This window comes from Tribolium castaneum, chromosome 9, assembly GCF_031307605.1.
Source record: "Tribolium castaneum strain GA2 chromosome 9, icTriCast1.1, whole genome shotgun sequence".
NCBI lineage: Eukaryota > Metazoa > Arthropoda > Insecta > Coleoptera > Tenebrionidae > Tribolium > Tribolium castaneum.
The window spans coordinates 8,296,016-8,310,923 of NC_087402.1; the positions used below are offsets into that span (position 1 = coordinate 8,296,016).

General features: G+C 33.9%; 1 protein-coding gene across 9 annotated transcripts; it reads left to right on the forward strand.

Annotated features, from left to right (window-relative positions):
• The first annotated feature begins 2 nt into the window (after positions 1 to 2).
• LOC662960 (protein Fe65 homolog) lies at positions 3 to 14,378 on the forward strand. 9 transcript variants are annotated; one of them, XM_064358643.1, is made up of 14 exons: positions 3 to 230; positions 283 to 361; positions 8,236 to 8,424; positions 8,472 to 8,709; positions 8,869 to 8,934; positions 9,129 to 9,331; positions 9,387 to 9,624; positions 9,675 to 9,873; positions 9,921 to 10,048; positions 10,186 to 10,433; positions 10,484 to 10,686; positions 12,972 to 13,148; positions 13,197 to 13,326; positions 13,381 to 14,378. In XM_064358643.1, exons 3-14 carry the CDS (start codon positions 8,265 to 8,267, stop codon positions 13,395 to 13,397), a joined length of 2,007 nt encoding a protein of 668 aa, XP_064214713.1. In that variant the 5' UTR covers positions 3 to 230; positions 283 to 361; positions 8,236 to 8,264; the 3' UTR covers positions 13,398 to 14,378. The 9 variants fall into 9 exon arrangements, with proteins under 9 accessions (XP_064214713.1, XP_064214708.1, XP_064214710.1 ...); XM_064358638.1 differs by having other exon boundaries at positions 4 to 230; positions 276 to 361; positions 13,197 to 13,367; positions 13,418 to 14,378; XM_064358640.1 differs by having other exon boundaries at positions 4 to 230; positions 276 to 361; positions 8,240 to 8,424; positions 13,197 to 13,367; positions 13,418 to 14,378.
• Positions 14,379 to 14,908: the final 530 nt, after the last annotated feature.

The following is a 14,908-nucleotide window of genomic DNA, read 5'->3' on the forward strand; positions in this document are numbered from 1 at the left end:
TAAAGCTACATTTGCATATAACGGGAGCTTAATTTGCTACTAGACAAGAAATAAATAATAATCAAATAAAAAAACTGTAAAATTATTAAAATCGGTGGTAGAGGTGTGGTTTGGAAGAGGCTTGGCCTCCCACTTTTTTGACAATCGAACCATTTCTACCAACTCTCGATTCACTCAGTGTCTACTTCGGTTGTAGAGAGGTTAATAACACCAATAAATTATTTTATTGAGTGAGTACTGTGCTCAAATTTTCATATTCGTATTGATTTTCGTAGTTTCTAGTTAGAAAAAGTAGTGGATATTGCTACAACTGCATGGGAGGTATTAGGGCTAAGCGCTGCTCTCCATTCTGCAGGGGGAGGTAAGTCGATACTCACAGAGCTTTATTTTTTTCTGTTTAAATAGTAGCTAATTGTTTTATAATCTTAAAAATGTAGGTCTTTGAGACACAAATATTATTTCCTTTATTAGCTCATCTCAGTGCTTAATTAGACCAATTAGTGAGCACTTATCCTATTTTCTTATTTTTTTTGACCACCTATCGCACTCGTTTAAGTATTAAGTAATAATACATTATTTAGTTAATAAATAAATAATTTTCGTAGGTGGGCATAAGATAATCATTATTTTTATCCTATTTATTCATAAAGTAAAGAGCGCATACATAAATAATTTGAATCGTTATGTTTCGTTCACTAGAATTTTATGCCTTCGTCAAATAAATAAGTAAAAATCAAATCTGAGTGCTGTTTGAATATTTTATGCCCTCTTATGGTTTTATGCCTAATCCAATTTTACATTGAATAAGTATAATCTCCCATAAAGTGAAAGGTTTCATGAAGACACAAAAATCCTTTTGATGATGATTCATACATAAACCTCATTCCGCGGCTATAAAATTACTATTTCACCCAAACGAATCAGATTCTTTTACATTTGTGTAGATTTGCTGTTTTTTTGGTAACAAAAGTGGAACAATATTGCAATTTCCATAAATATTTATCGTGACACAATAGAGACCGGAAGTCATGTTTCGGGTTAATTTCTGAGAGAATTTGTCCACTCGGGTCCACTTAATAAGCCTGTGTTTTATTGTCATTTTATCCTCGCTAGGGGTTACAGATTCGTTAATTATTGTTGAAGTTAAACTGTATAAAGCAAAGCGTTACATTTACGATGTAATTTGTGCAAACGCCGACATCAATAAAATTGCAGTAAAACGCTATTGATTCCAGAATGAGGTAATTACTCGTTCAGTGAATGGGATGAATTTTTCCTTCTAATTGATTGTTATTACAGCAATTTGGTAAAAAATGTTTATGTGGATTAATGAATAATTCGTGAAATTCGTTTATCAAATACCATAATGTTTTGATTATCTCTCGGAGGACACAAATTTATTGTGACATTATGTGATGTTTACTAAATCGTAAATTCCACTGGAGCTTTCTCTGCTTACATTATACATAGAAAAGTCAAAGAACTTTGCTTTTGTGTACAAAGGATCGTTTCCTATTTTCTAGATGTTTCTCCAGGCTTATAGATTGCCGCGTCTTTCAACTCGAAATAACAGTTTTTATCACTTTATCCGCTTTATTTATAGAGTTACTTACGCAGGTTAAACTGCGTGCATGGGCTCATTAGTCGTTGCCACCTATCCATCTGATTAAAATTAATTATCAGTGGCGACAAGTAGACTGCGCAACTATGACCCTTTTTCCCTAACAGACATCGAAATTGATTGCTATGCAAACTAGGGGTGAAAAAGTGGAAAAGCACTTGTTTTATGTGGAGAATCCTAAACATACGATTTCATTTTTAACCGTGTATTTTGACTCGTTTCAATATTTCATTGTTCTATTAAAGTCATATTGATTCATCACAATTTGAAGAAATAATGTTAATAACTCCCACAAACACGTTCGTTTCGATTATGGTTAATATTTAATGCCCCACAAAAATTGAAGAAAAAGTCAATACTTAGGCCGTTATTCTTTATTGTTTTATTGTCTGCTAAGCGTTTTTGGGTAAACTATTTGCATTTGCATGTTTACACGTCCTTTGAGTTCGGAATTTTTTAAATGAGAATATTTTTTGACAAAAATTGAAGCTATTTAAAAAAACATATTTTGCAGAGACCAGAATCAGTATCAGGAATTACTTTTAAGTAATTTTTTAAGCAATTTGTTTTAGCTTTGTACCTACATATTAATTAAGTGCACAGTAAATAAGGTACACCTATAGTATAGTTACCAGTTCTTTTATGTAGAAACGCTTACAAAACTTCAAATAAATAGCAAAGAATTGGAGAACCTAGCAGTTCTTTCTAATAAGCGTCATGTCAGAGAAAATTTGAAATGAAGGTAAGTAAAGTTTATTTGAAATGTAGACATCCTAGAAAAGAGTGGTTTTTTTTTCGACAAAAATTGAGTTCTGCTATTTTTGGGTAATTCTCCTTTAATGAAAAATTTATCTTATAAACAAAAAAATTGGAATTTAGGCCTATATCAGTGTGGAATTACTTTTGGATATCGTCAGTAGAGTTTGATCACCCAAGAAAATTTTCAAAAATTAGAAGAAAATTGATTACTTTCTCAGAACGTTATTCATCAATCGATATTTTCAAAAAATAACAAACCTTTTTTTGAAAATTTATATATTATTTATTTGGTTCAATTAACTATTATCTACCAGATATAAACTGAAAAAATTAAATTTTAAAGAAAATCTACAGAAGCATGAAAAATAATACTATATGTTTTTTTACGAAGCTCTTTTATCGTTAAGGGTTGTACCAGTTTATATCCTCCAGTAAAAATTATCATCCTTAGAAACGAGAATACAAGGTGAATTTGAAAGTACTAATACATATATTTTATGGGCTGATAGTAGAGTTTAAAATAAGTCAAAATAACTCAACTTACCTTATCCGAATGCTTCTGAATAGTTTTTGAGACACAGAAATTATTTTTTTGTTGGTATTATTTTAAGCCTTCATTTTAATATCTGAATCCTAGATTATAAACACTATTTTAAGACACGTTTCCGATAGCAACGTGTTTTCACTATTTTAAAACACACTTCCCATAGCAACATGTTTTAAATGAAAATGTTCCAACAAAAAAATTTTGAATAACACTTATGCGAAAACGCTTAAAGTTCTCGGGTGTCTAGCTACGACAACCTTAAACTTCACCAAATTAAATTGTAACAAAGTATGATCTTAATTTTTTGGAACAGTTCTTTAAAATTTATCTTTATTTTGTCTCCATGGTTTCGTGTTGATTTCTGTGCTGTTTCTCCTAGATCGGAGAAGGAAATGCAAAAACTTATTAAAAAAATGTTGAAGTTACTTTTTGAAAACCTATTATATTAATTAATTTGCAAAAACAACCTTATTAAAAAAATTATAAAAAATTAGAAATTTTACATCATTTTTTTGTAGAAGATACCACCGAATTTTATTCTCTCAAATGTTACCGACTACTAATCTACTAGAATAACGTATTCATAATACGTAAATATTTTGCATTTTTTTTGTTCATTTCATTAATATTTTTTCAGTTTTTTCAAAATTGCTTCTTTTTTTAGTGGAGGGTTGTTCTGTAATGCTCGTACCTAAAGTAATATGTTCAAATTTAAGGCTAATAAAAATATTCATGTTTTAATTCAATTTTTAATTTATTTTCATGTAATTAAATATTTGTAAACTTTGTGATTAGATTTTTTTTGTCTTATTAGCGTCTCTTAATCTACTAGAATAACGTACTCAAAATACGTAAATATCTATAACATTGCATTTTTTTGACGAATATTCTGACGTTTAAGTGGAGGTTTCCACCCTCTATAGCTCAGAAATTATTAACACTTGGATAAGGCTATAGTTAAGTTATTTTGATTTATTTGAAGTTCTACTATCATCCCTTGAAATATGTATGCAAAACTATCAAATTCACCCCGTATATTAAAATAGCAATAACCCTAACTTTTTTGATCAAAATTAAAAAAGGTGCTTTTTTGCAAAAATTCTTTACTAAGCTGAGTCTAAGTTGCGGTCTTTAATTAGGTGCGACTAGAAACACTTCGGATATTTTAGACATATTGTCAGTTTACGAAAGATGTAGACAACGCAAAAATATTCCTTCACAAACAATAAAGAAATTGATTTTGCACGCCCTACATATGATCTTATAAATACGTTATGCTGATTGTTTGACTAAGGCTGTTGAAGGTGTTCTAGTTACAACATTTTTTGTTAAATTGTGTTTATTTCAGGAGTTACAATAGTAAAATATGCGTTCTGTTTGGAACATAATTACGTTGAATAATAAAATGGATCTGTTGTTTCTTGAACAGTTTCTGTCTCGAGCATCTGCTCCTTGACTAAAAAGAATACATTGTCGCGTATTGTCCTTCCCTATGTCGGTTCCTTGCAGAACCCACAATGTGAGTAACGTTAGCTATAAAATGCATAGCACTTGTCTCCATTCCTATAAAATGGCTTGAACAATGTCCAATAACTGTTGTCTCCACAAGTATATTCCTTACATTCTTAACACCCACTTGCATTTAAACCACCCCGCAATGAAGCTGTTCCGTCTCAATTTGAATCGAATGTGTCGCGTGAAAGCTCCGGGAGCCAAATTTAGCCCCAGGTATTTGTAAGTCGTTGATTTTTTCGCTGATTAGGTCGTGGCGCCTCTTTTCCTGACCTTGCGGCTTGTCATTGCATTAGTCACGTAATGTGGCGAATCAATGCGGCGCCCCGGGCCTCGGGGGTGGTTTTTAGCGATTTTTTCCGGGGCGGAGGTTGATGGATCATATTGTAAAGCAATTGTTAATGTACTAGATTTTTATGTACCATTTGAGCGAAGTCGAGGCCGGTGGCAATCGAAAAATCAATAGCATGGTCTAAGGGATGCGCGGGGTGAACCAAGTATATTCCGTACCGACAGCGCCACTTCCTCACTCCGCCCGTTAAGTAAGGTGGTCGCGACACGCGCAACTTCTGTGTTTGTGTCCATGTATTGAACATAATTAAAATTTATGTGGAAATTAATGCCGCCACTAAAGGGCTTTTTACTGCGGAGTTGGCGAGCTTAGTGCCGATGTGGTAAGAGTCGATGTTGCACCCCTTGGCCTACATATGGCTTAACGCAATTGCGGGTTCGTTAGTCCATTAATTAAAAAAAATTCCCAATTAATGAGATTGGGATCTTGGTTCATTGTTCGACCGATTCTTTGTTTCGCCTTCGAGACTTTTAGTTTCTCCTGTCTGACGTTGATCGATCTGTTTCATCTAAATTTGTCTGCGTGTTTCGATTAATCGCACCGTTTCCACCAAATTCACTAATTCACGGAACGAAAACGGGGATTATGAAGAAAACTCCAATTCTTACTCACACAGAGCGTGAATGTTGATGGGGAACGGAACGGAATAGACGACGAGACGGAGAACGAGTACATTTTTCTTATGCACTGCATCGCTATATTCCTTCAGGATTTCGAGCTGCAACTCTCCATAACCTATAATAACTTTTTTCCAGACGACCTGTGGATTTACTAAGGCTTTTTTACTTTCTGACTTGTTGATGGACGAAATTCGATATCCTAGGGGTTTTTACCACACACTAGGACAAGGATGAGACTACGCTAGACTTTATATTGATTTACGAAATCACTTTTAATTCGGGGAATAGTGGAGGAAGCTAACGGGCAAAAGTTCAACACTAAATACGGACTTACAAATGCCATACTTTAATTACACTACATTTTATAAATACGACGGTGCAGAAAATGTCAAGCGAGGATCATAAATATTCACCTTGACATATTGTCCCACTATTTTATTACAGTTTCACACAATTTGCGGGGAAGAACCAAAATCGCGTGAAGATTTAAAATGCTATGCAATATTTTCAAATTTGTGTCGAATTGTTGGAATAAATCGGATTTTCAGATAAGTTTCCGTTTTGCCAATTCTCCACTCGTTATGTCGTAATTGAATAATGTAGCGGTTCACAGCAATTTTAAACATTTCTATTTATCTATGAGACATACTTTATCTTAATCTCTTGTTAAGAATGAACAAATTATGCGCCCTTGTGAACCTACTTAATTGTTCATTTCATTAGTATTTTTTCAGAATTTTTTTTCTCAAAAGTATTTTTAAAAATTATTTGTACATACTGCGTGTGTACCTACTTAATTGTTCATTTCTTCAATTTTTTTTCTCACACATATTTTAAAAATTGTTTCGTTTTTTAGTGGAGGGGTGTTTTGTAATGCTCGTACCTAAAGTAATATGTTCAAATTTAAGGCAATATAAAATATTCATGTTTTAATCCAAATTTTAATTTATTTTAATGTAATATTTGTAAACTTCGTGATTAGAATCTTTTTGTTTTACAAAAGAATTTTTTGTAAAATCGGTGCTTTTAGCTTAAAATATGTATAATTTTCGCTGTAATTAAGTTTTTGGTACGTTTTAACGATAAAAGTGAGTTTTTGCTCAGTTAAAGATGATTTAAACATTTTGACCACATATACTCCTAGTTTAAAAAAAAAAATATTTCGAAATTATTAATTTTTGTTGTAATTAGATGATTTTTCAACATGTCTTAATAATGGAAACTCACAAAATAAGGGTGTTTCTAGTTAAATAAAATTAATCAAACGAAGAAAGTTTAAAATAATGTCATTTTCTATCTCTACTTATGATTTTTTGGCTTATTTGAGGGATTTTGTGCGAAATAAGTGAGTTTTTGACTGAAAGACGTACTGAAACGTTTGAAAATGGCAAGAGCTACGTTATTTTTGACTTACATAAGCGCATATTCTGTAACGAAATCGGTAAAATTTAAAGGTCGTTAATTGTTTTTGTTATTGCAATAGCTAATAAAATTCCTAGATTTTCGAATTTAACCAGTGTTCAGTTCTAACATCTTTTTAAAAAAGTTACAGAATAAGGTCTGTGGATACAGTTTCAGTCATTTTGAGCAAAATTTTGCGAGAAAATGGCGTTTTTGCTTACAAAATATGCAGAAGCATTTGAAAAAAAAAACAACAAACATGAAATTCTGCAAAATATATTTATAATATTATTTCCGACTTTAACTGGAAATTTTTCGTCGAATTAGAAGGAAATGTTGCAAAATAAGACGTTTTTTTCTCAAGATAAGGTAATTGTTGACATAATTAGGTGATTTTTGCCGTGTTTTAATGGATATCTCTAAACAGAGCAAACGTGTGTGAATTTTCACGTAATTTAATTGATTTAAGTTGAGTTTCTTGGTCAAAAATATAATAAATCAACGAGAAAACACGTGGATTTTTGTCTTTTTGACAAAAATATTTATTCATCATTCACTAAGTGTGCTTTTAGCGATATAACATTATTTTTTATTTTAACTTGATTTTTTTTAGCTTATTGGAAGAAAATTTGACAAAATAAAAGTTGTTATCTTGAAATGAGGTCATTTTTTTATTTAATTAGGTGATTTTTTGATGTGATTTGATGTACTCTGGTTTAAATTGTTCGCTAAGTGAGTTTTTTGTTTAAAAATAAACTAAATTAAACAATGTTATTTGCGAACATTATTTTTTATACGAAATAGGTGAGATTTTGATAAATAGGCGTACTTTTAGTCCCGGAAATGGAAAAAGTAACGTTATTATCGCCTTTAATAAATGATTTCCGTTTTGTTTTTTTTTGAGCAAAATAGTCCGAGTTAGCGAGAAAGGTTTTGTTCAAAAAAAATCTACATTGTAACATTTATGGAAATTTTCAAATATTTAGCTTTTAGCGAAATAGACCAAAATATCAATATTTTCGATATTATTTCTCATCATATTTCGACAATAAGTGATTTTGAAGCTCAAAATAAAGTATTTTTGACTCTGATTTTTTGACCTGGTTTAACTGATTATTGTTTTTGTTTTTATGCCATCATTTAGGTGTGTAGTGACTCCTTAGATATTTATGGTTAAAAATGGATCTGCAAAAAACATGAGACTATTGTTGTTCTATTTTTTCCGTTTTCTGTTTTGTATTTATTTTGTTAATTTTTTTTGGACTTAATAAATGTGATTATTATTTAATTATTCTTTAGTTAATAACCCACCCAACGAAATATTCCTCAGAAAACCATTTTCCGCTTTTTTTAATTGAGAGATTTACCCGTGGCGGGCTTCTCATTGTCCTCATTCCTGTAAAAATTCCTGCTTTTGTTGCAGGTAGAAAGGAATGGTAGTTCTGCTCGGGGATGTTGTGTGGCGAGTTCCACAAAGCGCCTCTCGGTTTCTACGTAAATTTTGCGAGCCTTTCGGATTCCCGTAGTCCGTATTCGTCTTTGCTTACTCTAGTCCAGAGCATGGCAGCTTTAACGGCTCATGCAGCGCACGAAGAAGAGGATATATTTCTCGGTGAGACTCCCTTTGTCACCACGTTTTACTGAGTTTTACAATTTTAGAAAACGGTCTTTTAAGCTACGAAAATCCAAACTATCATTTGGACCCGACGCGTATCGACGATGCTCTAAATTCAAACACGAATCTCTACGAGGATATTTATCAGGAGTTGGATGATATTTGCAATATCGGGCACAGTATCAAGGAGCCTGGGCGGAAGGCGTACGCTGCCTTGGATATCGGCACCATGGGGGTGGACATCACGAGCGGGCCCTTGACGAACATCAATGACAATAAAAGGTAAATGATAGGGCTCTTAATTGATTGATGGGATGGAGTGTTTCGTGCAGACGGGTTGAAGGTAGTGCAAAAAGTGTTTTAATTTTGTTTCCAGTAGAGAGAAAAATTAGCAGCCATTGTTTCGCAGGAGCAAATCATTGACAAGTTTGTTTGTTGTAGGAGTAATGAACGCAATGGAAATGCATACGTCATGGATAACAGCGAAAAAAGAGCAACGCGAGAAAAGTAGGTTTTTCCGCTTTATTTTCGTGCTTCATTCGCACATCATTTCATGAATTTACATTTCACCGCTTTGTTACAAAAATAAGACTTAATTAAAACACCTAATTCAACCCAATGTCCTAAATAAAACACATCCCATACGTCAAGAGTTTTGTGCCGCTTGCGACACGGCGGCACTGAAATTCTCTTTATTGTAGCATTAGCGAGAAGACGGCGAAGAACAACAAGGACAATCAGGAGAAGGGCGTGCCACACATACCCGGCCAGCTTAATAATGATTTATATGCCGTTCCGGTGAAGAAAAAGAATCAAAAATGTGCGGAAGAAATTGAGATATACTCGCCCGATAAAGAGAGCGCCGACGATACTGATTTACCTCCCGGCTGGGAGAAGCACGAAGGTAATTGAAAAGTTCACTTAAACCGACTTTCAGCCAATAAAACGTCTGATTTCAGACAATGATGGCCCCTACTATTGGCACATAAAGAGCGGAACGATCCAGCGCGAGGTCCCAGTGCTACCCGAGAGCGAAAAACCGAAAAAACTCGACTCGAAACACAACATTAATAAAGAAAACGATGTTTTAATGATGACTTTTGAGAACAGCATCGGCTCCGTCACCAGAAGTAGCACCAGCTCGGCCCTGGACCTCGAGTCGGAGGACCGCAAGCGGAAAAATGATCTGACTTTTAAGTCAGTTTGCGATTTTTCCGAAAGTTTCGTGTTACAATTTTGCTTTGTAGACGGCGAAGTTACCCTTCGAAGCCTGAGCAAGAGTCACGCGAGCGACCAATCCGATTCGCGGTTCGGTCTTTGGGCTGGGTTGAAATCGCCGAAGAGGATTTGACTCCGGAGAGGAGTAGTAAAGCTGTAAATAAATGTATTGTTGATTTATCGGTTGGAAAGAATGACCTTTTGGATGTTGTGGGCCGATGGGGAGATGTAGGTTGCGTTACTACGCAATTATTTTTTTTAATTACGTTTCGTAGGGTAAGGATTTGTTCATGGATTTGGACGAGGGTGCGTTAAAATTAATCGATCCGGAGAATCTGACCGTTTTAAATACTCAACCTATTCACACTATAAGGGTTTGGGGAGTGGGACGCGATAATGGAAGGTAATTTTCCCCACAATTTCATACTTTTGTACTAAACTTGAAATTTTTTGTGCTTGCGTTACTCAGGGAGAGGTATCAGTTATAGCCCACCACTTGTAACTAAATTTTTTTCTGACCAATTAATTTTGCTTTTCCAGAGATTTTGCTTACGTAGCTAGGGACCGAAGTACCCGGAAACACATGTGTCACGTGTTTCGTTGCGACATGCCTGCCCGCACTATTGCCAATACTTTAAGAGACATTTGTAAAAAAATAATGATAGAACGAAGTTTGCAACAGAATTTAGCTAAACCAATCGATATCAACGGTCGGACGTTAGCTACGCGACCTACAAACCTACCAACTGAACATCGACGATTAACTCGTAACGGCCAGTCTTTAGTTAGTAAGTGGGCGATTTTTCGATTTTTGGGGGTTGGTAACGTGGGGTTTTAGCCCAGTCGTTTCCCACTCCTATGGAAGAACCAAAGAAAGTACTTAGGGCTCAATATTTGGGCACCACTCAAGTCTCACAAGCCACTGGAATGGAAGTTTTGAACGAGGCTATTGACAGACTTGTGGCGACTGTCCCTCCAGAGCAGTGGCAGTGTGTTAACGTAGCTGTGGCTCCGTCTATGATATCAATCCAATGTCCAAGTGTGAGTTGTAATTATTTTAGAAAAAATACTCGCGCCGTTCGTACTTCAACGATTGCAAAATTTGCAAAAGCGCACATTTTGCGATGTTTTTTAAACATTTTTATTTCGGAATATTTGCCCAAAATAATTCGGCCCATGCGACTATTTAAATTTTTGTTTTTTATCTTCGTTTTGTGTCGGAATTTGGTTGTTTTTGCGAAGAGGTTCGAAAAGAAGACTCATGGTGATTATTTTTGTATAGGCTGAACCATCAAAAAATCTTACATTAGAAGTATTATTATTTGAAGTAATACAGACATTCGTCTGAAATTTTTTACACAGCTATAATCCATTAGGTCCTAGGAGCTCAATGAGCTCAAGTCGGTGTCAGCTTTGTTATTTAATTTTAAATCTGTATTAGTTTTATCAGATTTCTCTATGCCCAAGTACAAGGTAAGTACATTTTTGCTGTATCTCAAAAACTAAAAATCACACAGAATTCAGGGTTTGCTATTAAATCTTTTTCTATGCATGTGAATTGCAGGTGTTTTCTACAATGTCTTATACTCGTAGTAAAAATTTATCAACTAATTAATAAAGAATATTTCTTGTTACATTTTCTTCAAAAATCGATAATTTTATTAAGGTTATTTATATATATATATATATATATATATATATATATATATATATATATATATATATATATATATATATATATATATATATATATATATATATATGTTTATTTATATTATGTTTACATTTATATTTTTTCGAAATTTTTTTTACTTTTCTGAGTTAGTAAATTTTTTTTTTAATAACCTGGAAACTAAAAGAAATTTCGTAAAAAAATTCTTGAAAAATTATCACACTTTTAAAATAGGTGATGTACTAATAAGTTTTTTAGTAAGGTAGGTACATATAGTTTGGGCCCAATGCGCTTGGTTCCTACCTTTGCCCAACACTGTGTATAGTAACTTTCTCGTGGCACTGAAAAATCTATTAGCCGTCTCTAGTCTTAAACCGCTGGAGTGCAAAGTTGTGAGTGCGGCCTTTCTCATTTTTTCTTTACAAAAATGACAGCTTTTTATTGTCAGTTTTTTATATTTTTATATCAGTTCTGCATGCATTCTATAAAGATTTATCGCCTTCCGATATTTTAAGCACAGATATTTTAGTAACTTCTGGGGGAATCAGAAGATTTTTGCGTGGCTAGTAAAAATTATTAAAAAAAATGTATTAGGTAATTTATAAGACATTATTTTTGCTATTATCTTGTATTATTTGCTATTTTTTATTATTATCCAAATTTGAAGTAGAATAAATAAAAAATAACGCATTATATTCTTTTTTTAAGTGAATCAAAGATTTTTTGCGTATAGCATAATGGAAGAAATAGGACTTTTTTTTAAAAAAAAGGGCTTTGTGTACTCAAGTAGTTTGAGTTCTTGAAACGTATGAAAATTTAGGGGTTTGTTAATTTTTTTTTGACATTTTAAAACGCAGATTTTATACCTTTCTTTGTCAATTTATTATGTTTTATATTAATGCATATCCAAAAAAAGAAATATACAAATAAAATTTGTAAGGTATGGATAATCGTGATAAAAACTGTCTTCAAAAACATTGATCGAAAAATGCAATAACATAGCTTTTTATTTTAAATGACAAAGTTGTACAATTGGAAGTGTTGCATATTGTTGGTATTTTTATTGAACAGGACCTAGCGGTTTAGGGTTATGTTCAAAATTTCAGATAAATATCATAAAATAAGTAACACAAATTACAATACTTCTACTGTGGGGTTTAGACCGAACAGTCTGTAGCATGTTACTCACAGTAATGCCAAAAATTCAAATTTTTGAATTGATTCTGTGAAAACACGTGGAATTTTGCAGAGAACAACGATTTTTACACTTATTTCGCTGAAACTTTCCAACGTATCTTGAAATAGTTGCCTTGAAATAGTTCAAATCGTTTTGTTTTTACCGGAAACGATGATTTTTATTAGTTCCGTTGATATGTGTTGATTTTCGATAACTCCTCGCTTATAAACGAGACTATAGGTGGCTTTATTTTGGTTAAAAACGACGTTTTTTGTAATAGTCTTGTTAACTTACTTGTTTTTTCACGATTTCACGCTTAAATTGCTTTATTTTGGCCGAAAAGGAAGATTTCCGCTCCAGAGTTCTTGAAGAACTTTGACTTTTTACGAGAAAACGTTGGTTTTGGCCGAATTGATGCATTTTAAATGAGCAAAATTAGTCGTTTTTGGTCGTTCTATTGAAAATAATTTTTTGCAGGACGATAGGCTGATAGCGGAATGCCGCGTCCGCTACTTGTCCTTCTTAGGCATAGGAAAAATTATCAAACACTGTGCTTTCGTAATGCATACGGCACAGGACACTTTTGTTGCACATGTGTTTTACTGCGAACCGTCTTCTGGTGCCCTTTGTAAGACAATTGAGGCGGCTTGCAAGGTTGGTCTTCCGTTTAGTTTTTTTGGGTTATCGAGAGTTGTGTTTTAGTTGAGATACCAGAAGTGTCTCGACGCGCACCCTCAAGGTCTCGAACGAAACAATTCAAACCTCCACACTCCTGGAAAAAGTATTGGAGCGGCGTTGAAATCAATCGTTGGGTCTTTAACCGGACGGAAAAGTAGGAGTAGTGATTCTTGAGATACGGTAAAATCTCTGCAGGTACTTGTTGTAGGTTGTAAGATGGCTTAGAAGTAAAGTGATTTTTTAAGGAATTGTGTCTCTTGCCTGTGGAGCGCGAGGTAATCAAACACAGACATCTGCAATCTCCTCTAACCCAGAAATACATTACTTCAACTTCTTCGGCGGATCTTCGTTCTCTGTTGTCTCCTGTGTTGGATGATTTGAAGCACATTAGCTGGGATTCGGCTCGTTAAGCTGGTTAACAATAAAACTGTACAAAATTTGTGTTAAGACTCGATAGTATCACGTGGTGTTTGTCACAATGCACTAACTAACAAGACGCTTCTAAATATGATAGATTAGGACACAAGCACTTCTTGTGAGCCTCAGTTAGGTAGTCTGCAACGAGATGGTCTCTCATATTTAGAGTTAGTTACTCTGCCTCTATATGTTTTAGCTGTCGTAAGGTGATCAACGGTGTTACTTTAACGCTTCATCAAGGTGTAAATATGTAGTCAAAAGTGTCTTGGTGTTTTGGGGGTTGGTCACTTTATACTGGTACTTGTAGCTTGCTTCAAGCCTCGGCAACAAATCACAACAACACCCAGCTAAAGACAATATTACATTAAGGTTTTACAAAATTGTAAAAAATCAAAAGGGCGGGAGGATTGTCTTTACACGTGCGATCTTAGTTAAGAAATGCAATGTTTATGTAAATACTAATAAGCCTTTCATGTTCTTAGGTCAGTACGTTTTATATTTTTTCCGGCTTTGGTGTACGAATTGAGAGACGTGCAATCTTGCCATTGCTATTCTTTCCTCAGTTGTCGTTTATCTATTGTATGCCTTTACGCAAAGATATTTGTTTACTACAATATTTTTATAAAAAATGAATGTATGCAATGATCGTAGTCTGCAACCGATTGTTTCACTCACCGTTTCGTTGGTCGCTTGTAATGTAAATATGCCAGACTTGTAGTTTCAAGAACAGTTAATGTAAAATTTCCTTATTAACAACAATTGTCCAATAAATTGCATACTCTTATTTAACCCGTCTCGATTTATTTTCCCCTCAACCTCCTAATTAAAGCTGAATTTGCTAAGCATTACGCATCGCCGGGAAGTAAAATGTGACCGGATTTGCAAATAACTCCAACTTTGTGCTCGGCCGACATCAAAACGCGACCCGACTAATTTGCATATATTTGATCAAAGAAAGTTTGCTTGTTGAGTGGATATTTTTTTAATTTTTCATTTCTTGTTTTCCGAAATTTGACTTGCAGAGTTCAGGGGACCGCCACTTATACATAATAATCCCCCATTACCGGTGTTATCGAATATGCACCAATTTAAATACCTAATGAATTCAAATGTGGGCCGCACTTTGTTATTCAAATAATTTCTTGAGGCGGAGCGACCACGCAATTTCGCACGTCTATTACTCATCTTTAAGTCTTTAAAGGTTGCTTGTCGATAATTTCGATTACTTTTTAATTAGGAAAAATAGCGAGGGTGTTTGCAGGTATAAAGATTGATTGATGAGGCTCCAATTTTGCTAATTAATATTTATTATGTCGGGG